This window comes from Staurois parvus, unplaced genomic scaffold (assembly GCF_062004578.1).
Source record: "Staurois parvus isolate SC_StPar_1 unplaced genomic scaffold, SC_StPar_1.0 ptg000009l, whole genome shotgun sequence".
In the NCBI taxonomy this organism is placed as follows: Eukaryota; Metazoa; Chordata; class Amphibia; order Anura; family Ranidae; genus Staurois; species Staurois parvus.
The window spans coordinates 494,172-518,003 of NW_028317805.1; the positions used below are offsets into that span (position 1 = coordinate 494,172).

The following is a 23,832-nucleotide window of genomic DNA, read 5'->3' on the forward strand; positions in this document are numbered from 1 at the left end:
AATCTCAGGGATGAGCTATCCCCGGCCAATAAACGGTTTTCAGAATTCTGCTGTGCTCTCTTTTTTCTCTGACACAGGGTGCTTTAGGGACAGCGAGGCTTGGAACGCAAACTGAGGCACCAGGTCTCGCGAGATTTTGGGTATTCCCCCTCTGCTTTGTCTAAGATCTCGCGAGAAGAGGCGTACAGGTGGAAGGCAATGGCTGCAGCTCTGTGTCGTAGTGCTCAGGTGAGAAGGACATATGTATAGGTCATGATCTATGTGAGCCATTCATAATGCAGCATGTGTGGATGGATGCATGTTACAGCAGAGGAATGCAGCACATGTAACAAAAAGTGTGGATGCTTGGAAATGCACATTGCACGGCTGCCTGCACTGCAGAGACTAGTGTGAAGCGAGCCTCAGGCTGCTGCATTGCCATGCGCTCGTGTGGGCCTCCTTTGTGCGTTTACAGCATGATTTGGAGTGGATAGGTTAACTGCCATTGATTAGAACCAACCCCATCGATATCGGGCTGATCGCACCAAATGCACAGTTCTGGGCAACTCAGTGCAGTGTGATTTCAGCCCATTCATTTGAATCCGCTGGATCGCACCAAATGTATAGTATGCACTACAGTTCAAAGACGCAGTGCAGCCACATTGCATGCTACTGCGGTATCATGCAAACCAGTACAGGTGTAGGGGCAAGATCTGTCCCCCTTGAAGACCTGTCCCTCCATGAAGATCTGTCCCCCTTGAAGACCTGTCCCTCCATGAAGATCTGTCCCCCTTGAAGCAACTGCGCATGTCCCTATTTCAGGCACGATCAATCGATTACCGAACTACTGCATCTGACCATGTATCTTTGTTGAAGTATGCGGGAGTGTCGGCTATTGATCCGCGGGATCAGCTTCAGCGGTGCGTGTTAGGGCTCGTTCACACTTGGCTGTTTTACCAACGCTTGCCAAACGCCCCTATAGCGTTTGGCAAGCGTTGGTCCGGTGTTTGTGGAGCGTTTTTAACGCTCTGCAAATGCCGCATGCGCGGTTTAGCGGCGGTTGCTAGGCGTTCGCCGAGCGTTAATAACGCCCCACAAACGCCTATAATGCAGTTTGAGTGGTGTTACCGCTCCGCAAATGCCCCGCAAACACGTCGCAACCGGCTGGCGTTTGCGGAGTGGCATCATAGACGAGAATAGGAGGCTTCAACGCCTCCTGACTCAACCAGAGGCGTCCGTTTTGCTGCGACGCAAACGCTCCCGCTAGAACAGCACCATGTGCTGTAATGTGCAGAATTGGCAGAGGCGTTTGGGAAGCTGTAAAAACGCTTCCCAAACGCCTCTCTGCAGCCTGCACACAACGCTAGTGTGAACGTAGCCTAAGTGTCATCAGCGGTGCAGCCTAAACGGGGTTAAAGCTTGCAGCTGTGTGCTACAGATGGTGATCGGCTTCTTATGCCGAAAAGTGTGACATGCGCAGTTGCTTCAGGGGGACAAATCTTCATGGGGAGACAGATCAAACACACTGCGTTTGGGGTGTCGCTGGGAATACATTGACACCCACAGCAGATCGCTCACCCAGTGCATTTTGAACATAGCACAGAAAATGCACATGGAATACCTTTCCCGCATCACATTCTGGTGTGAACGGCCCTCAACATGGAACTTCACTCTCTCAATCAATATTGACTTTTTAATCCTTATGCTGCTAGGAAAAGGAAATAGGAAAGTATATCATATTTATATTACTTCCTGGTTTCTGGCCTAGGCAAAAGATTTCATACATCTCTAAAGTCCTCAGGGTTTCTCAGCTAAGCCTGTGCAGTTTTTTAACCCATTCATGGTCCCTTGAAGACATAGGGGGGTTATCTCAACCCGTCCCCTCTCACACAGCTACCCCATCATCCCCCCTCCCCCTCGACATTACCCGCAGGGACTTCGTCACTGCTCAAACTCCCTCCAACCCCGTTCCCCCTCACTCAGCTACCCCCTCATCACCCCTCTCCCACGGCCCCACCACTGCTCTGACCTCCACTCCCACCCCACCCCACCCTACATTCCTCATACTGAAGCTCCCCCAACACTCCACACCTTTGACCTTACTACCATCGAGGAAGTCTCCAAGATCCTCTCTGATGCCCGCCTCACCACCTGCCCCCTCGACCCTATCCCCTCACAATTCCTACGACCTCCCTCCCCCTCCATCCTACGCTCCCTCACCCACATCTTTAATCTCTCCCTCTCCTCCGGCACTTTCCCCTCCCCACTGAAGCATGCACACATCACCCCCATACTTAAAAAGCCCTCCCTGGACCCCAATGACCCGAACAACCTCAGACCCATTTCCCTGCTCCCACTTACATCTAAACTCCTCGAGCGCCTCGTCTACACCCGCCTATGCTCTAACCTCAACGACAACAACCTCCTCGATCCCCTACAGTCTGGCTTCCGCCCCCTACACTCCACCGAAACCGCCTTACTCAAACTCTCCAACGACCTTCTAACCGCCAAAGCTAATGGCCACTATTCAGTGCTCCTACTCCTTGACCTCTCTGCGGCCTTCGACACAGTTGACCACCCCCTCCTCCTCAAAAAACTACACTCCCTCGGCCTCAGAGATTCTGCTCTCTCATGGCTCTCATCCTACCTGTCACAACGCTCTTTCAGCGTTACCTATAATGCTACCACCTCCCCCTCACTCCCCCTCTCTGTTGGGGTCCCTCAAGGCTCTGTCCTCGGGCCCCTTCTCTTCTCCATCTACACCTCCTCCTTTGGCCAACTCATACACTCTCACGGCTTCAACTACCACCTCTACGCCGACGACACGCAAATCTATCTCTCAACCCCCCACCTCACCCCCTCGGTCTCTGCCCAAATCACACACCTACTGAGCGACATATCAGATTGGATGTCACTCCACTTCCTTAAACTGAATCTCTCCAAAACCGAGCTCCTTGTCTTCCCCCCAGCCCGAACCCCACCCCCCATTGACTTCTACATTACATCCAACAACGCCAATATCAAACCCGCTCTGCAGGCCAGAGTACTTGGTGTCATTCTGGACTCCAACCTATCCTTCCAGCCCCAAGTCCAATCTTTAACATACTCGTGCAGACTCCACCTCCGCAACATCGCCAAAATCCGCACGTTCCTAACCCCAGAAACCACTAAACAGCTCATCCACTCCCTCATCATATCACGACTCGACTACTGCAACTCCCTCCTCACTGGCCTGCCTCGCCGCTGGCTATCCCCGCTTCAGTCGATCCTGAATACGGCAGCCAGACTCATTCACCTTTCCAACCGCTCCATCTCCGCCACCCCCTTCTGCCAATCCCTCCACTGGCTTCCGATTGCGCAACGGATCAAATTTAAAATCCTAACACTGACGTACAAAGCTGTCCACCATACTTCCCCGAACTACATCACTGACCTAATATCCAAGTACCGCCCAGCACGCACACTCCGCTCCTCACAAGACCTCCTTCTCTCTAGTTCCCTGGTCTCCTCCTCCCATGCCCGCCTCCAGGACTTCTCCAGGGTGTCACCCATCCTCTGGAACTCCCTGCCCCAACCCATCAGATTATCACCTACTCTCCTCTCCTTTAGGCGCACCCTGAAAACCCATCTCTTCAGGGAAGCCTACCTCACCCCCTGCTAACTTGCTGATCTCCTCCACTCTTCCTACCACTCCATCCCCCACAGCTATCTCCTCCTGTACCACTATCCCATCCCTTCTAGATTGTAAGCTCGAAAGAGCAGGGCCCTCTAACCCCTCGTGTTTTGCATTGTATTGGTATTGTTCTGTCACATGTTCTGTCCCCCTTTGTAATGTACAGCACTGAGTGAACTATTGGCGCTTTATAAATACTGTATAATAATAATAATAATAATTTACTAAAACTGGAGCATGCAAAGTCTGGTGCAGCTCTGCATAGAAACCAATCCGCTTCCAGGTTTTATTGTCAAAGCTTAGTTGAACAAGCTGAAGTTAGAAGCTGATTGGCTGCCATGCACAGCTGTGCCAGATTCTGAGTACTCCAGTCTTGGTTATTCTACAATTTTCTTGAGAATTTTGCTTTAGATTTACCAAAAACTATATAAAAGGGGTCAAACCTAAACAACACTTTTCAATTGTATCCAATTAGGCAGGCCTTTGCACTACATAGTTGAAGGTAAATCTAATGGAAATTGGACAGAAAATTGTGTAGTGTATGGCCAGCCTAAATCTCCCCCATGGACTGCTAAGTACTATGCACTTTTTTTATTACCTTCTTTCTTATACAATATGGTGTCAGCGTTTAAGCCCTGAGTCAGGGGAAGTTACAAACACCCAAAACGTGTTGGTTTAACTACTGATCTTATATCAAGGTGAATAAATCTATAATGGACTTTGTGTCCCTCTCTTCTTTTACACTTTATTTTGGATGCATTATGTAGTGACAAATAAAAATTGTAATCACTTTTCTGTTACAGTGTAATGCGGGTGGTCATTTTTAAACTTTTTCCAGGTGCTAAGGCACATGTTCAGTTCCATAAACTAGCTAGGTGCCTTGATGTGCCATTCAAAGTGAATGTCTCCACACTTGGTTTTGTGTGTGTTTTGCAGCAGAATGTGGTAGGATTCATGTTTTCCGCACATTGTAGAAACACACAGATGTGAATAGTGTCTCAGAGACATATATATGAACTGTGTGCTGACAGAAAAAAAATATTCTTATCCAAACAACCAATGTGAACATCATTTCGGCAGAGAGGAAAAGGATATGAGGACTGTAAGTGGTTTGTCATTTGATGTCATTACTGACCTCTCTAAAAATTCTTGGGAAATTCTCGTTGCCTGGCTGTTATGTGATTTTAATATTTTGTCTTTTGTTTTGTTTGTTTATTTTTTGTTTTTTTTTCTTAGCTTCTGGGCAGAAGGCTTCCTCGCTGCTTTGCCGCAATTCAAAATCTCCATTGCAGATGGAGTTCACAGAAAGCAGAGGCATTGTCTCCGAGCACTGGAGAGGGCACCACGATTCCTCCCCTGGCAACATTCACAGAAGAGGAGGCCATGATGAGAGACATGGGTATTTTTTACTACTAGAGTACCAGTCTGTAATACTCCATTACTGCACCATGTTTCAGGTTTCAGTGCTGTGATCGTTTGACTGAGAAGTACTCCAATGTGCAACACTATTCTCTTTTGGATTTTATATGTAAACAGATTAGTCGGATAGAGCTTTCTTTGGTGGTGTTTGGTAACTGCCCGTATGTGATGTGAACGGGCTCTACAGAAAAATATTTTATTTGACCTGGCATGTGAATCGGTGTAGCTCAAAACGCATCTGAATTCAACAGTTATTTTCAGCTGAGTCCAAAAACATTTAGGTGGCTAAATATACACATGCATATCTTTTGAAAATTGAACCTTCTGTCTTTTAACCACTTCCCGCCCACAATGTACTGCAGAAGGGCGACAGCTACAGGCAAAACAACGTACGGGTATGTCGCTCTGGCTGTACTAACCCGAGGGGGCACACAGCACTCTCCACCCGCGACTGCTGTTTCCGGAGGACACAGCAGAATGAAGATCCCGGTGATCATGTGATCGCTATGCTATCATATGATCGCAATGTTAGAAAAGCTGTTATGAATCAATCTGTAAGCCCTATTATCTGTATATTAGGCATCATGCTTCATTGTTTACAGTTTTCTTAAAGTGGAACTAAACCCATCAATTTAATGGTTTCTCAAAACAGATACATTCAAGGCATGCCATTAATGATAACTGTCACAGATACTTGTTCTTTCAACTGAACTGTCAAGCCATCAGTATGTGCACATGTGCAGCACCATGACAACTGCAGGTCAGACAGAGGCTAACATGGCAGCTTGATTGGCTGTAAAGGATAGGAAGGTTTAGCAAATCATTTTGGGAATATGTTTAACCACTTGCCAACTGTGTTATAGCCGAATGATGGCTACAGCATGGTTGTCCAGTTCTGGGAGGGCGTCATGTGATGTCCTCCCAGAGCACACCCTACTGCGCCCACAGAGGCTTGCACCCGGTGATCTCCGTGATCTATGGACACAGCTGATCATGTGATGTGGTAAAAGGCCAATCACAGCAGCCTTTCACCACGTGATCAGCTGTGTCCAATGACAGCAGATCACCGGGTAAATGCAGTTGTCGGTTATAAGCAGCAATTGTCAAACAGAATGGCACTGATGATCAGTGCCACTCATCAGTGCCGCCTATCAGTGCCCATCAGTGTTGCCTATCAGTGCCCATCAGTGTTGCCTATCAGTGCACATCAGTGAAGAAGAAAAATTACCTGTTTTCAAAATTTTATAATAGAAACAAAGAAAAACTTTTTTTTTTTTTAATTTTATTTTATTTTTTTGTTTATGGCACAAAAAACACCAAGTGATTAAATACCACCAAAAGAAAGCTCTATTTTTGTGAAAAAAAAGATAAAAATTTCATATGGGTACAGTGTCGCATGACTGCGCAATTGTCATTCAAAGTGTGACAGCGCTGAAAGCTGAAAATTGGCCTGGGCTGGAAGAGGGTAAGAGGCAAGTGATTAAAGATTTCTTACCTGGAGTTTCTGCCAGTGACAGCACTTTCTGTTAGACTCAAAATGTTAAACCACCACCTCACAATCATAAGCATCGTCGTCACCCTGTTGTGTGAACACCTTAGGCTGCCTATCAGGTCTCACAGTTGCTTCACCTTTAATTTATCCATTGCACCCAGAGAGAAGGAATTTTTCAGTTCATTCCAGTTATCCAGTCACCAGAATGTGATCACACTTTTCCAAAACACACTCGAGTTGTTCAATATTTTACTGTACATTAAACAGCCTGGTCTAATCTCTTTTTTTTTTTTTTTTTCCCTGCAGTGCAAAAATTTGCCCAAGATCGTATTGCCCCACTTGTAAAAACTATGGATGCCAACTCAAAAATGGATGACTCCGTCATACAGGGCATGCTTGAACTTGGGGTTGGTATGATTGTTTGCTCTGTAATAATATCAGTGATTGAGTTTCCAAAAAAAAAAAAAAATAACGATTATTCTATCAACAATGTATGCAAGTATAGTGCACATTTGTGAAGGTGTACAAGGACTGTTATTGGACTACTATTATTGGGGTATACCTTCAATACCTGAAGAGATTAGTGACTGCAGCAGCCACTCCCAGGTCAGAACTTAGGCTGTTTTTACCTTCCTACTTCTATGGTGCAAGTCCCTAGATCTGAAAATGAAGCGCAGCACTGGCACCCAGTTCAGTGGTAGACCAAAGCTGCAGATCCCGTCTTGCACTGACAACTCACCAGGGGAGGTAGTTAAGGCTGTTACTGAGTTGTCTGGTGGAACAAAATGCTGGGCAGGTTTTTTTCTTATCTCCCTTTTATTTTATGCTATCTGGGCTTGCGCTGTATTTTTACTTTCACTATTGAACTGCTGCATAAGTGCTGCCATTTTATTGTAGCTAGGCTGCAATACACCTGGGAATCTTTCCCCTGACTTTCTGTGGGACATTTGTGCTGATATATTTGTACATGACATGATTGGGGCTTACATCAGCATGCTGTTTAGTGGCTCTGCAAACCCTTTGTACTGTGGGAGACCAGATATAGTGTATGCAGGGTCCTGGGTTTAGTAACACTTTAATGCTTTTGTTGTCAGCAGTAAAGTTAGCCATCTTATTACAAAGTGGTCATTGTTTATGTAAACGAGGGGTACAGTTGTGTTTGTTTCATTATTTTGTCTGAAAATATATCCTTATCTTCTCCCTTTCAGCTAATGGGGATAGAGGTGGATCCTAAGTATGGAGGCACCGGATCAACATTTTTCTCATCCATTCTGGTGATTGAGGAGTTGGCTAAAGTGGACCCATCTGTGTCGATTATATGTGACATTCAGAACACACTTATCAATGCCTTGTTCATGAGACTGGGTACAGAGGAACAGAAAGACACCTACCTGTCCAGGTTGTGCAAAGACATGGTGAGAAACTTCGTTATCTCAGTTATGGAAACTAGTTAACTTTCAGATCTGTGTAGATACAGACCCTTGTCTGTTCCCTCCCCAGAGGAGTTTCCACCAATGATGACACTGCATTACAAGACAGTGTCTGTCAGAATATTAGGGCAGCAGAGGTGTATACCAAGGTGTATCTGTACCAGGATTTCAAAACTGTACCTGGTCATTATTTTTAAATCTCATATTAATCTTAATTGAGGTTAACATGTTTCATTTGTCTGTGTTTTGTTTGTTTATTTTTTTTTGTGAACTATTTTGACATGCAGAGCAAAGCAATTTGAAAAGTAGTTCCTGCACTACTTTTTCAGATTTCTGGTGTGACTTGACATGAAGTTGCACAGATGTCTTACAAGTCACACCTAAAGTCACACTGACATTCGACTTTGAAACTTCAATTGAAGTTTCACGATTTCAAAGTCGTATTCAGTGGTGACCAGGGCTTAATCCAACTTGTTTCTTTTCCCTGCATGAGCAAATTTTGCCTTTAGGTTATGAATAGCTGAGCCCTGTCTGTATGGAAGCAGATTAATATAGAAGGTCAAATGCTTTAATTTTGTCCTGTAGGTACTCTGTGTTCAGTGTTGTTACAAGCATGCAGATAATTGAGGATGAAACTGCTTTTTTACCTTTGTCACAGGTGGGTAGTTTCTGCCTTTCAGAAGCCGGTTCTGGCAGCGATGCCTTCTCTCTAAAGACCACAGCTCAGAAACACAAAGATTACTATGTGATCAATGGCTCCAAAATGTGGATCAGTAATTCTGAGCAGGCTGGAGTTTTCCTTGTCATGGCCAACGCTGATGTCTCTGCTGTAAGTCCTCTGTTGTCTCCCTTTTTATCTCTGGTTGTAGCTGTTATACCTGCTCTTTTACAGGAAAAAACACACTTTATTAATAATCAGTGTAATGTCAAATTTCTACACAAGCTCATTTTTACATTTTCAGACATCCAGAACAGTAAACTCTCAGATTTTGTAGTTGACAATTTAAAAGTAACCGGCCTTAAGAGATAATGGAGGCTGATTTGCTGACCTCTTCTTTTGAAACTACTAGCCGTTTGGTGTTGAAGCCGATCAGATGGCTCTAGAATTGTTTACAGCGCTGACCTAGAAGAAGCCTGCAGATGAGGACGTCTGACTTTAATTACACTAAACAATATTGTTATTCTCCAAGAATAGTCCATACACACCCACTACTTAAAGTGGTATTAAACCCAAAAGCAAAAATGTATAATATTACCGCTTTTCATTTCTTAGATGTGATGGCTGCATTCATTATTTTTTTTTTTTTAGTGCTTTCTTCTATTTTTTTTCAAAAGAATAAGCTCTCCAACAGAATGCATCAGTTACAGAGATGAGACAAACTATTTAACATTAGCAGGGGTGCTTACAATGATCAGCTTTTATTTATGTAAAAGCTTTATCCCAAAAGGGAAAAAAAACTGTTTGCTGTAATTGCTAATAAAGTATTCTCAATTAGGTGAGTCACCTGAAGTGTCTCTATGAGTATAACACTCAAGACACTTCTAATACCCACATCATTGCGCCAATATAATTAGATAATGAGTATAAAACATTAGGTGCTGCTATTAATAATACACTGTAAATAATAATAAATGTGATAAACCAAATAACCACAAATAATAGCGCAATCCTAAACCAAATCAATAAATGAATAAATAAATTCATATATCCACCACCATATATGTGCAATAAATTAATCAGTGCTAAATCATATATAGGAAGTCCCCATATAGTCCATTCAGAAAAGTCCATATATCAATGATCCTCAATAACTGAAGTAATGAGATTCTCCTTCACCAATGTGATATCCAGTGCACAGAACACCCCATCAAATTGCACACTCACCATGTACTGGTGATAAACCAGCGTATCAATTTATATCCAGCATTCCACCAATTAGGCTCCAGCTTAGAAAAATCCTCTCATATCCAATACGCACATGTGAATAAAAAAATACTCGTCATAGTGCAATATCATCCAGCAAATTTATTAAGGTAACAAAACCCCCCCATTAAAACCGCACTCACAATGAGTATATAAATATACAGCGTTTGTTAATACTCAGAGCTACAAGCTCTGTCTCCAGCGTCTCACCAGCCTGCCTGCACTCAAGATGGTGATGGTGCAATCACGTGGTCCAGACACGTGCACCAGCGTGCGTGGTGACGTCACCGGCTAGCCACACCCTAACGCGTTTCGTCAAATGACTTCTTCTGAGGGAGTGGTAAGCCGTGCGTGGAGGGCGCTCTTATAGAGCCACCTCCTTTCTAATTGGCCCAATCAATAAAACACCTGAAGGTGTAATGTCATTACTATGCATGATCCAATGTATAAACACCAGACTACCTCATTGCAATAGCACCATCTTGTGTACAAATACTAGTATAACAACGAGATAATATCAATACATATCATTGTAATAGCCATCAGCATAATCACATTTATACACTCAATAAAGAAATACATTTTAAAATACATCAATAATAATTAAATAAATTAGAATAGAATAATAATGAAAAAAATATATTTAAAAAAATAACCTCAGAAGAAGTCATTTGACGAAACGCGTTAGGGTGTGGCTAGCCAGTGACATCACCACGCACGTTAATAAAGTATTAGCTGAAGTTTGACTTCAATTTGTTAGTGTATCTAAATCTGCACACTTAATACTCTCCTCTCCCCCCCCCACATGACAATGCAGCTATCCAAAGGTGCCCCTGTGCTCATTCATCCAGAGTGGAAATACTGTAATGCAGGAAGTGGGATACTAGCCTGATCAGCAGGTGAAAACAGAGAGGAAAAGGGATAAAAGCTTAAGAAAAAAAAAACGAATGCAGCCACCACATCTAATGTTTAAGCTTCAATATATTACATTATTGGTTATGGGTTTAATAGCGGTTTAATGACCCTGTAATCTATTTTTCATGAAATTGTTTTTGTACTGTGTTTTTCTGCCTCATTGTAATGTCCTCGGTGAGCTCCCCAACCTCCTTTTCCCCCTCACTTCCGTTCCATTGGAATGAGCAGCGCATGTCAGTTTTGGTCATGCGTGCTGCTGTAAACACACTACACATCCCATATTCTATAGTCCTCAGGATCGGTCAAGAGAGTGGCTGCATTCTTACATACAGTGAGACAATGGAGAAGGAACTTAGCCACTCTCTAACAGGAGAAAAAAAGGAATTTGGACACTTGGAGGAGGCTGAGAGCAAGAATACCTTTTTTAATTAAGAATACATACTTAAACAGAATTTTAACTTTTTAAACAAAGTTTAGTGTCACTTGCATAGACTCCAAGCAATGCCTTCTATTTATTTGTATAAACTGATCATCTATAAGTGGTTTGTACAGCAGGAATGTGCAGCATACCAATGCAGGATTACACAGGTATTGTACAAGTATTGGAACCAATTGTCTTGTGTATTTCAGGGATACAGAGGGATCACGTGTTTCATAGTGCCTAGGGATACTGAAGGATTACATATTGGAAAAAAAGAGGATAAACTGGGTCTCAGAGCATCGTCAACCTGCAGCCTGTCATTTGATAATGTGAAGGTATGATGCCCTTTTCATTGAATTAATCCTTAATGTAAATTGTAAATGGGATCCTCATGGGAAGAGCAAGCAGTTTCCTGTATTAAAGTTTAACTCCAGCCAAAAAACGTTTCCTTTTTAATATTGGATGGAGTGGGGAAGACTTATAACCACTGTAAGGTGTTTTTTTTTTTTTTTCCTCTGTCCCCATTGGTAAGATTTTCACTCACTTCCTGACCCCTCAACATAACAGGAAGTGGATATCTTCCCAAAATATGGGGGCAGCTGTCACCAGAAAAAGTGTCCCCTTTGGAAGATTCTCTCTCCAATACTTTTCTGGTGACAGTCATAACATTTTTTTTTTATACTAGTAATGGCAGCAATCAGCGACTTAGAGCGGGGCTGTGATATTGCGAAGGACTTTTTTACACTGACACTTTGTGGGAACCAGTGACACTAATACAGTGATCAGTGCTAAAAAATACGCACTGATACTGTACTAAGGACACTGACTGGGAAGGGGTTAAATATCTAGGGCAATCAAAGGGTTAACTGTGTGCCTAGGGAGTGTTTTAGTGTACTGTATGTGCGAGCCCCCCTAGACAGAAGTGCAAAATCACGATTACATACATGATTTTTCACAGGAGGGCTGCTCTGTAGCAGTAAATCTGCTAGTGGATGGGTCTTTAAGTGGTAAAGATAAAAATACCTCAAGCCTTTAAAACCACTTGAAAGCCCTATCTCTGCACTTTCCCCCAATAATTCTTTTCCACCACTAGATGTCACCAGTTTACCAGGTTGAATGACAACCAGCCTTCATTCAATTCACTTTGTTGGGGGTATGCTATCCAGTCACCCTGAGCTCACAGGAAAATGCCGCAGATAGCGGCACCCCATTATTTTATGACACTATTCTCTGTAACATTCAACATGCATAAAGATTTTTAAAACAAAAAAGGGTGCAAGGTTGTTCAAAGGTTCAAAGGAATGAGGGCTGGATGAAGTCAGGGGAGGGCACACTGGAGTAGGGCTTTAATTTAAGTATAGCAATCATCTACATCTCTATGTACTGTTGATCTTGCACTTTGTCTCATACAGGTTCCAGAGTCCAGTATCCTCGGCCAGGTGGGACAAGGTTACAAATATGCTATAGAAATGCTGAATGAAGGCCGGATTGGAATTGCTGCCCAGGTGATACAACAGGACCAGTGAGCCCAAGTGCCACGTCAAACATAAATATTCTACAGTTTTGCTCATGAGCACACTGCTGTGAAGACTGAGATTGAGCTCTGCAGTCACTTTTGCAGTAGTTGTTTTCTTATTCCAGGTCACAATCCTGCACGATGTCTTTTTGTCTCTTTCGGTCAGTCAGTCAGCCATGTCGAACCGTGCCTATGCTTAGCAGATGGCGTTTTCCCGTGAGCTGCATATGCCGTCATAAATTTTGATACTGTACCTCGTGACACGGCAAGTAAATTGGCAACTTTAGTCACAGAGGCACCAGCTAAGCGGGCTCGCAACAATTTGCCCTCTTTGAAGCTCAGTAAGCTCTGACATGGCTCCATATTACTAGCAGCACACGTACTGAATGACGAAAGTGAGGCTTGCTATCTGTTAGCTAGGTGTCTCATCACACAGTGTAAGCAAAAGAATGTTACATCACTTTTGCTTTCAAAGCAAAACATACCATAATTTTCACATCTGCAAATCATGTAGTGTTTCCATTTTTTTGTCCAATCCCAACAATTCTAGGCTTGTAATAACTGGCCTGTATTGTGTATTGTTTGTGTTTTGTGACCAGACTGGCTGCTAATAGCCATGATCACAATGGAGGAGTGATTGCTGACAGTGCACATTTGTGTAGACGCTGCTGTTTTCCTTATTAGCAAGTATCAGAGGGAGACGTACTGTTTTATAGAGGTTTATTTACTAAAGTTGGAGAGTGCAAAATCAGGATCAGTTCTGCATAGACACCAATCATCTTCCAGGTTGTATTGCTAAAACTTAATTGAACAAGCTGAAGTTAGAAGCTGATCAGTTTCTATGCAGAAGTCAGCCTGATTTGAGCTCTTCAGCTTTAGTAAATAAACCCCACAGTGCCAGATCACTATATAGTAATACAAAGCTACAAACTGACTATTTCCCTACAGTTACAATGTCATGAAATACCTGTACTTATGAAGAAGTTTAAATGTAAGTCTGTGAAAAAAACACATGCAATACAACTTTGAAAGAACAAGCACATTTTTCAAACACCATTGTCTGTATAAAACTGTTGCTTACGCAGTACAGAAGAATACCTGCTGATCTGCCAGAAATCCAGTAAACTCCGAGTTTCAAATTTTTGTTAAAAACACAGCAACTCTGCTGCACTGAAGTAACCCAACATTGTTGTCAGCCCTGCCCAATACTTCTGTGCTCAACTGCAGAACACCTCCCCTTCATAATATATGGGGTGCAAGTGAGTGATATGTAGTCCAGCAGACTAGAACTGGGTGAGGCTGATAACACTGCTTGGGATTTAAAGTGTTACTAAAGGCAGATTTTTTAAATTTTAAAATAAGAAACATGTTATCCTCACTTGCTCTGGGCAGTGGTATTGCACAGAGCGGCCCCAATCCTCCTCTTCTTGTGTTCCCCCGCTGGTGATCCTGTCTCCTCCTTTTCTTTGTGTGTCCCCATAGCAAGCCTTTTCCTAGGGGACACATGCTGTGTGATCGCTCTATAGACACACACAGCGGGACTAAGCTCACCCACTACTTCCTCTTCACCGCATTTGATTGACAAGAGCAAATGCCAATGGCTTCTGCTGCTGTTTGAGTCCCTATGTGAAGAGGAAGCAAGGGGAGAACAGATGCAGCCGTGCACAGCACTGATCTCTTTCTTTCTTCCCCTTCACACAGGGAAGGTCAAGCACAGGGAAACAGAAAACAACATTTTTTTTTTACCACCATTCATTAAGGTAAATAAGCATTTTTAGGTTTAGTATAACTATAGTAGAGACACTGTGTTGTCCGCTCAAAAAGGAAGTTAGGAGCTCATTAGATTTCTGTACTTTCAGCTTGTTCAAGAGATAAAACAAGGGGGGAATGCATATTTTTTATTTAGCTCTGGCATATATTAAAGCTCATGTCAGGGCAAAATTAAAGTTTTCCCATGCAGTGAGGCTGTGCCGGCACTGCACGGGTTAGCTGCTCACTCACTCAATCCTTTGTTCCACCAGAAAACGGTGCTCCCCAATAGTCCAGCAATGGACTGTTCCTGGTCTATGGAGCCTGCTCTGGGATTGATGACATCAGGAACAGTCCACTACTCAAGACCACTGGAGTGTGGGGGTGCCAAACCGGTCAAAGGATTAGGTAAGTAAATCCCCCCCCCCCCCCAGACAAAAACAAGTAGTTAACCCGTGCAGCGTGGGCACAGTCTTGCTTCATGGGAAAACTTTTGTATGCCCGGAGATGAGCTTTAAGCATTAATTATACATAAATACATTTTAATATGCTGCTGAAAAAAGGTTAGGTATTTCTAAATGATTCTTTCTTTTGATGTCCTTTCAGAGATGATATGATAATTTCATATTACTTGTCATAGAAACAGTATAATTTACCCCTTCTGTGTTTCGCAGATGCTGGGGTTGGCTCAGGGCTGTTTTGATCAGACCATCCCATACACCAAGCAGAGGATGCAGTTTGGGAAGAGGATATTTGACTTTCAGGTATGGCATAATTATTACTGTTTTCATATGCATCCTATCTATAATAAATGTGAGCAGCTGTTTTTTATCTTGGGGCAAGTGTGCCATTTTCTACGGCACTTGCTGAGAGGTTGTTGCTGCTCTGGAATGCCACAGTCTTAACCCAGGAAAATCCTATAGGGCTATGGTCATACAGGTGAAACTCGAAAAATTAGAATATCGTGCAAAAGTTCATTTATTTCAGTAATGCAACTTAAAAGGTGACATTAATATATGAGAGAGACTCATTATATGCAAAGCAAGATAGTTCAAGCTGTGATTTGTCATAATTGTGATGATTATGGCTTAGAGCTCATGAAAACCCCAAATCCACAATCTCAGAAAATTAGAATATTGTGAAAAGGTGCAATATTCTTGGCTCAAAGTGTCCCACTCTAATCAGCTAATTAAGCCATAACACCTGCAAAGGGTTCCTGAGCCTTTAAATGGTCTCTGTCTGGTTCAGTAGGAATCACAATCATGGGAAAGACTGCTGACCTGACAGTTGTGCAGAAAACCATCATTGACACCCTCCATAAGGAGGGAAAGCCTCAAAAGGCAATTGCAAAAGAAGTTGGATGCTCCCAAAGTGCTGTATCAAAGCACATTAATAGAAAGTTATGTGGAAGGGAAAAGTGTGGAAGAAAAAGGTGCACAAGCAGCAGGGATGACCGCAGACTGGAGAGGACTGTCAGGAAAAGGCCATTCAAAAGTGTTGGGGACTTTCAGAAGGAGTGGACTGAGGCTGGAGTCAGTGTATCAAGAGCCACCACACACAGATGGATCCTGGACATGGGCTTCAAATGTCGTATTCCTCTTGTCAAGCCGCTCCTGAACAACAAACAACGTCAGAAGCGTCTTACCTGGGCTAAAGAAAAACAGACCTGGTCTGTTGCTCAGTGGTCCAAAGTCCTCTTTTCTGATGAGAGCAACTTTTGCATCTCATTTGGAAACCAAGGACCCAGAGTATGGAGAAAGAATGGAGAGGCACACACTGCAAGATGCTTGAAGTCCAGTGTGAAGTTTCCACAGTCTGTGTTGATTTGGGGAGCCATGTCATCTGCTGGTGTTGGTCCACTGTGCTTCATTAAGTCCAGGGTCAACGCAGCCATCTACCAGGAGATTTTGGAGCACTTCATGCTTCCTTTCGCGGATGAGCTTTATGGGGATGCTGACTTCCTATTCCAGCAGGACTTGGCACCTGCCCACACTGCCAAAAGCACCAAAACCTGGTTCAATGACCGAGGGATTACTGTGCTTGATTGGCCAGCAAACTCACCTGACCTGAACCCCATAGAGAATGAGACATGAGAACGAACAATGCAGAAGGCCGCTATTGAAGCATCCTGGTCTTCCATAACACCTCAGCAGTGCCACAGGCTGATAGTTTCCATGCCATGCCGCTTTGAGGCAGTAATTGCTGCAAAAGGGGCCCAAACCAAGTACTGAGTACATATGCATGCTTATACTTTTCAGAGGTCCGATATTGTTCTATGTACAATCCTTGTTTTATTGATTGCATGTAATATTCTAATTTTCTGAGATTGTGGATTTGGGGTTTTCGTGAGCTGTAAGCCATAATCATCACAATTATGACAAATCACGGCTTGAACTATCTTGCTTTGCATGTAATGAGTCTATCTCATATATTAGTTTCACCTTTTAAGTTGCATTACTGAAATAAATGAACTTTTGCACGATATTCTAATTTTCTGAGTTTCACCTGTATAGACAAATATTGTATTCTGTAAAATTGATAATGGGTCCCCCTTTTACAGCTTCCTACTCTCACTTTGCATTCTTAGGACAGCCAGTGAAATATCTGTCTATCCTTAGGTGCGTTTTCTGGGAGCTTTACTTTAAATGATATAATTTGATCCTTTCCTCTGCTCCATAGAATTGGGCTTGCTCCCAGGACTTTTATTTTTAATTTACAGAGTTTTCAATATGAATAAATATAGCAGAAAACGATGTGCTACTTGTGATTATTTCCCTTCCTGTCCTGTCTCCTCTTATTCCACAATTAGGCCTTAATGTGTATGGGCTTAACTAAACAATGCAGTTGTTTGGCACGCTGCCAGAATTCCAAATCATGTGAGCTACAAAGAACGTCTTCGGATGCCCCCAAATGCAGACAGATGTGTATGGTGTACAGTTAGATTTTCCATCTTGGTCATTTGGTATCTGAGTGGACAACAATCACATATGTAGTTGGCCATACATTAATTGAAATTCAGCCAGTTCAGGACAGATCAGCTGAATGTTGATCCATGTATGGGTAGGCAAGTTGTACAGAAGTCAATTTCCCATCTACATCGAATGTGTGGATGGGGGAATTGGATCTTTTTTTTTTTTTTCGTTCAACTCACTGGTACGTATGGGCTGCCTAAAGGTTCGGTATGCCTCATAATAGGACACATAAGGTACCAAATTGGTCTCTGCCAATGACTGGCTTAGTGCTTGGCCACCTTGAAGAGGAGCTTCACTCTTATCATAAAAATCACTGTAAAGGCACCTTTGGAATTGTTTAGTAATGGCAGTCTACAAACAAATTAATTATAGATAATAGCAGGTTTTTATTTATTTCTTGCATATCTCATTTTTTTTTCTTCCCCATTCTTCTCATGGTGGCCATTTTTGCCTCCTTTTAATTCCTAGAACTCTGGGTAAAAGCAAAAATTGTTTCACTAATGAATATAAAATGATTTAATTTCAGCATGCTGATGTCAATTTTAGTGTATGGGGGGAGAGGTCTGTTTAAGGAGAGGTGGGGTTTCCTGATTTTACAGTATTACTATTAAGTGTTATTTCATCAACGAAATATAATATATTCAGGTAATGTGTGAAACAGTGTTACAGCCAATAGAGTTTACACTTTTTGGGATTTTTTTACATTGTAAAGTTGCACTTCTGTTTGTCAAAAAGCAATATTTTTTGTTTATCAAACTTGGTTTTATTTATAAAGGCATTCTATATCACAGCTGCTAAATCTGTGTCTGTAGTGCATGTTCAAACCTTAATACCATAAATAATAACATGCTATTAGAGTTTTACTCCGAGACTATATAATGAGTTTGACAGTTCTAGAGAAATGCATAATAATTAGTGGTACACCTAAATAAAAACCCTGGTGTCAAAAACCGATGCCAAAAATTCAGAATACACGTGGCCGAAAACCTAAACTGAAAAGTTTGCGTATGTGAGGGTGGGGAGGCCCAATTTTTTTTTGTATTTTTTTTTTTTTTACTTTAATGTGTATTTTTATTTATTTCTTTAACTTATGATTTTATTGCTATCACATAGGGGACCAATAGTTCCCTATGTGATAGCATAGGAGTGATGGGTCCTCTTTGTAGGGTGGGGTGAGGGGCAGGAGAGGAGCGGTGTATACAGTGAGGGAGCAGTGTATACACTCAGGTTCCCTCACTGGCTGCCCCTATATGTCACTGCTGTTATTTAAATGTAATTACCTTTTTCCCTTCACTATAGCTCCAAGAAGGAGCTGTCATTCTCCCTGCCGCTAAAGGAAACTAATGGGCGGGGTCACCGTGTAATGTCACTGGTGACCCCACCCCTTTATTTCCTTTAGTGTTCAGGGAGAATGACAGATCCTTCTCGGAGCTATAGTGAAGGGAAAAAAAGCAGGTAATTGCAATTAAAAACAGTGCTGGGTTTTAAATCTAATTACCAGCTTTTTTTATGAAAAGATTGATTTCAGTGTAGGGCAGTAAGCATTTGAAACTACTACAACCTATTGGGAATTGCTTTTTTACTTGGCTTTCCACTTTTCTTCTGAGTTTTGTTGATTCCAGGATTTAGCACCATACATCTAAGAATAATGGTCTGGTTACTGTCTTTTGTTTTTTTCTTTGTAGGGTATGCAGCATCAGATCTCACACGTGGCCACTCAGCTGGAGGCAGCCCGACTTCTTACTTACAATGCAGCCAGGTTGAGAGAAGCTGGGAGACCCTTTAAGAAGGAGGCCTGCATGGCTAAATACTTCTCCTCAGAGGTAAAGCAGCACCATATATAAGTAGAGTTCCCTGTGGGTCAGTGTATCATGTGTAATAAAATAAGATTACCTTTAGTTCCTAGAGGCAAAAGCAGACAGGTTCAGACTATGTCAGCCAAACCTTATTTATAATAATATCTGGGCTGTCTTAGCATTTCAGAGGCTGCACTAGTCCCTGACACTTAAAACGTAACTAAAGACAACATTTTTTTTTTTCTAGTTTTGGATAACGTGGAGAGGGATTAGAATACCTGTCGGGTTTTTAATGCGGTCTGTCCTGCTGTTATGGAGATTCACCCTCTCTGTTTGTCCTGTTTACTGTTATCATTGAATGGGAAAGTAAAGCTCACATTTTGGGTTGTTACCAGAACAGGAATAGGGGGAAAATTTCCAATGGGCACACTAGTTTTGGGAACCCTGGTGACACACCAAGATACCTGTGTAGGGATTTCATCTCACTTCCTGTCTTGGCTATGGGACAGGGAGTAAAGGGAAATCTCACCTATGGGACACAGATGGAAAAAAAAAAACTGACAGGTTATAACCCTCCCTTACTCTATCCAAAATGAAAAAAAGTTTTGCCTTTAGTTACACTAATGGTAACTAAAAAATTAAATCTTTAGGTAAAAATGAACTTTAGGTAAAAAAAATATAAAATCAAACTTGTTGTTTTTGTTTTGTTCCTTGTTATGATTGGTAACAGTTTTATTGCACTGTAATAGGAAGCAGAATGTGACCTGAAATTTTACCCTCTGAACAGTAATATTTCTGACCAAATTAATCTATGGAGTTTTTGGTCACATTACAAAGAGATAATCTGCGCCATCCCCACTAGGTGGCGCCATATACAATTCTACTGGATCCCTACCCATAAAATGTAGTATATAGCATGACCTCCTATGGGGTCATTGCAGCCTATTCTGATTCTGACTGCTGATAGAGCTAAGAATCTGCTGTTGGTTTGCTATTTTAAATATTTCACTTACAATTAACGTCATGCAACGCTGCACCCAAATGAAATTTACGTTCTTTTTTTCCCCCACAAATAAAGCTTTCTTTCAGTGGTATTTGATCGCCTGTGCGTTTTTTATGCTATTTAAAAAAAAAAAAGGCAATTTTGAGAAAAAAAAAAACAATATTTTTTCCTTTTTGCTATTAAACATGTCCAGTAAAAAAATTTAAAAAATCAAATTTCGTCATAAATTTAGGCCAAAATGTATTCTATGTCTTTGCTTTAAAAAAAAAAATCCCAATACATGTAAATTAATTGGTTTACATGAAAGTTTACAGATGGCGGTATATATACTGTAATTTTTTTGTTTCTACTAGTAATGGCGGCGATCAACAACTTTCAGAGGGTCTGCGGTGGCTGACACTGTACTACTGGCACTGGGCAGGAAAGGGGTTAACGTGGGGCGATCAAAGGGTTAACAGTGCACTGTTTTACTAGGGGCTATGTGTATGTACTTCACTGTAAGCTCACTGCTTTGCATGGCTGTGCTGTAGACAGCCATGCAAAGCAGTGTGCCGGAGCTGACGGGAGAAAACTGTTTTGTTTACAAACAAACAGTTCTCCATGGCCCACCCCCGTTGGAGATGCTCGGCAATAACCGGGCGGGACTTGGTGATTGACAGCCGTGGCCGCGAATGGCGGCGTGGGTAGGGTGCGCGCATCATGCACACCCCCTGTTCAAAAATGCAAAATCACATACAGGTGAAACTCCAAGAATTAGAATATCGTGCAAAAGTTCATTTATTTCAGTAATACAACTTAAAAGGTGAAACTAATATATGAGATAGACTCATTACATGCAAGCCAAGATAGTTCAAGCCGTGATTTGTCATAATTGTGGTGATTATGGCTTACAGCTCATGAAAACCCCCAAATCCACAATCTCAGAAAATTAGAATATTACATACAATCAATGAAACACGGATTGTACATAGAACAATATCAGACCTCTGAAAAGTAGAAGCATGCATATGTACTCAGTACTTGATTTGGGCCCCTTTTGCAGCAATTACTGCCTCAATGTGGCGTGGCATGGAAGCTATCAGCCTGTGGCACTGCTGAGGTGTTATGGAAGACCAGGATGCTTCAATAGCGGCCTTCAGCTCTTCTGCATTGTTCGGTCTCATGTCTCTCATCTTTCTCTTGGCAATGCCCCATTCTCTATGGGGTTCAGGTCAGGCGAGTTTGCTGGCCAATCAAGCCCAGTAATCCCACGGTCATTGAACCAGGTTTTGGTGCTTTTGGCAGTGTGGGCAGGTGCCAAGTCCTGCTGGAAAATGAAGTAAGCATCCCCATAAAGCTTGTCTGTAGAAGGAAGCATGAAGTGCTCCAAAATCTCCTGATAGATGGCTGCGTTGACCCTGGACTTAATGAAGCACAGTGGACCAACACCAGCAGATGACATGGCTCCCCAAATCAACACAGACTGTGGAAACTTCACACTGGACTTCAAGCATCTTGCAGTGTGTGCCTCTCCATTCTTCCTCCATACTCTGGGTCCTTGGTTTCCAAATGAGATGCAAAAGTTGCTGTCATCAGAAAAGAGGACTTTGGACCACTGAGCAACAAACCAGGTCTGTTTTTCTTTAGCCCAGGTAAGACGCTTCTGACGTTGTTTGTTGTTCAGGAGCGGCTTGACAAGAGGAAAACAACATTTGAAGCCCATGTCCAGGATCCGTCTGTGTGTGGTAGCTCTTGATGCACGGACTTCAGCCTCAGTCCACTCCTTGAAAGTCCCCAACACTTTTGAATGGCTTTTTCCTGACAATCCTCTCAAGGCTGCGGTCATCCCTGCTGCTTGTGCACCTTTTTCTTCCACACTTTTCCCTTCCACATAACTTTCTATTAATGTGCTTTGATACAGCACTTTGGGAACATCCAACTTCTTTTGCAATTGCCTTTTGAGGCTTTCCCTCCTTATGGAGGGTGTCAATGATGGTTTTCTGCACAACTGTCAGGGCAGCGGTCTTTCCCATGATTGTGATTCCTACTGAACCAGACTGAGAGACCATTTAAAGGCTCAGGAACCCTTTGCAGGTGTTATGGCTTAATTAGCTGATTAGAGTGGGACACTTTGAGCCTAGAATATTGCACCTTTTCACAGTATTCTAATTTTCTGAGGTTGTGGATTTGGGGTTTTCATGAGCTGTAAGCCATAATCATCACAATTATGACAAATCACGGCTTGAACTATCTTGCTTTGCATGTAATGAGTCTATCTCATATATTAGTTTCACCTTTTAAGTTGCATTACTGAAACAAATGAACTTTTGCACGATATTCTAATTTTTTGAGTTTCACCTGGATGTATATGTGATTTTGCGCATCCGTGCCATCCTGTGGCAGTACTTCCGCTATAGGGCGGATGGGAAGCGATTAAACAAAGTGAACAATTACAGATCATATGCACTTGTCAAAGAATTCGGAATGATCGCAGAGGTGTGTCAAACTCATGAGATCAATATAAGCCCCAAGGCTGTCAGCATTGGCCCTAATATATATATTGTAGAGGTATGCAGCCTTAGAGAAAGCCTGATACTTCTTTTTTTCCCCCAGTTGAAGTTCCTGAAATCATCAATTTTATGACCGATCACACAACCTGATGACCATTTTATCTCCTTAGGTGGCAGCAATGACAACCAGCAAGTGTTTGGAATGGATGGGAGGTGTTGGCTTCACCAAAGACTATCCAATAGAAAAATATTACCGGGATGTCAAGATAGGTAAGATGCATAATAATAGTAGATGCGGGGGGGGGGGGGGGGGCCTTATCAAGAGAACCTGCTACTTTGCCCTGAAAGGGAAAAGGGACAGGATTTTAATTGGACATATTATTATAACAGATCTATTGTTTTCATGTCCCCTAAAACTAATAATCAGTAGCAGAGTGTTTAGAATTCTCGGCTTCACTGTAGAAACCGATCTCTGCTGGGGGTGAGGATCAGCCATTATTAACTTTAGCCTTGGCACCTGGTCATGTGACTGGCTACTGTAAATTATAGGTTCAACTAACCGCAAAAGAACACAGTGTAAACTGTGAGTAGCCGTTTTAGGTGCACCTGTAATTTTGACACAAACAAGACACTGCAAAGGATGAGGAAAGGTAAGGCATGCAGGACTATTTTTTTTTTCAAGGCTTAAAGAATTTGGTGATTCTATGAAGGATCATGCTGTATACTATACCAGTAAACTCCACCCTTATATATGTGCATGTTGCCATAAAGCAATAGAAAAGTTAGATTGTGAAAGATTTTTCCTTATACCGATGTGCTAAAGTTGTGAATATCACTCATGTGGGATCTAACCACCTACTGATGCCATGGTAACAGCCCAACAACAGGGAGGAGTAGATGACAAGAACAGGCCTTTAATATGACCAAAATCATCATCACAGGAAAAACTAATGACTGTGTCTACCTGTTGCCTTCCCTCCTGGTTTAAAGCTTTGTGTCATTACAAGACACTTGGGTTTCAGAATAGCTGAGGAGCGTGTAAACAGAGCCTACA

The 23,832-nt window shown here is 42.4% G+C and overlaps 1 protein-coding gene across 1 annotated transcript in view; it reads left to right on the forward strand.

Moving 5' to 3' along the window:
- Nucleotides 1-111: 111 nt before the first annotated feature.
- Nucleotides 112-23,832, forward strand: part of ACADSB (acyl-CoA dehydrogenase short/branched chain) — a 29,005-nt gene continuing 5,284 nt past the window's right edge. Inside the window, exons 1-10 of the mRNA XM_089668942.1 lie at nt 112-228; nt 4,889-5,051; nt 6,870-6,970; nt 7,772-7,978; nt 8,652-8,822; nt 11,463-11,588; nt 12,666-12,758; nt 15,193-15,282; nt 19,176-19,313; nt 22,949-23,048. Coding sequence (XP_089525068.1) covers nt 199-228; nt 4,889-5,051; nt 6,870-6,970; nt 7,772-7,978; nt 8,652-8,822; nt 11,463-11,588; nt 12,666-12,758; nt 15,193-15,282; nt 19,176-19,313; nt 22,949-23,048 — 1,219 coding nt within the window. The 5' untranslated portion in view covers nt 112-198. The remainder of the gene's footprint in view (nt 229-4,888; nt 5,052-6,869; nt 6,971-7,771; nt 7,979-8,651; nt 8,823-11,462; nt 11,589-12,665; nt 12,759-15,192; nt 15,283-19,175; nt 19,314-22,948; nt 23,049-23,832) is intronic.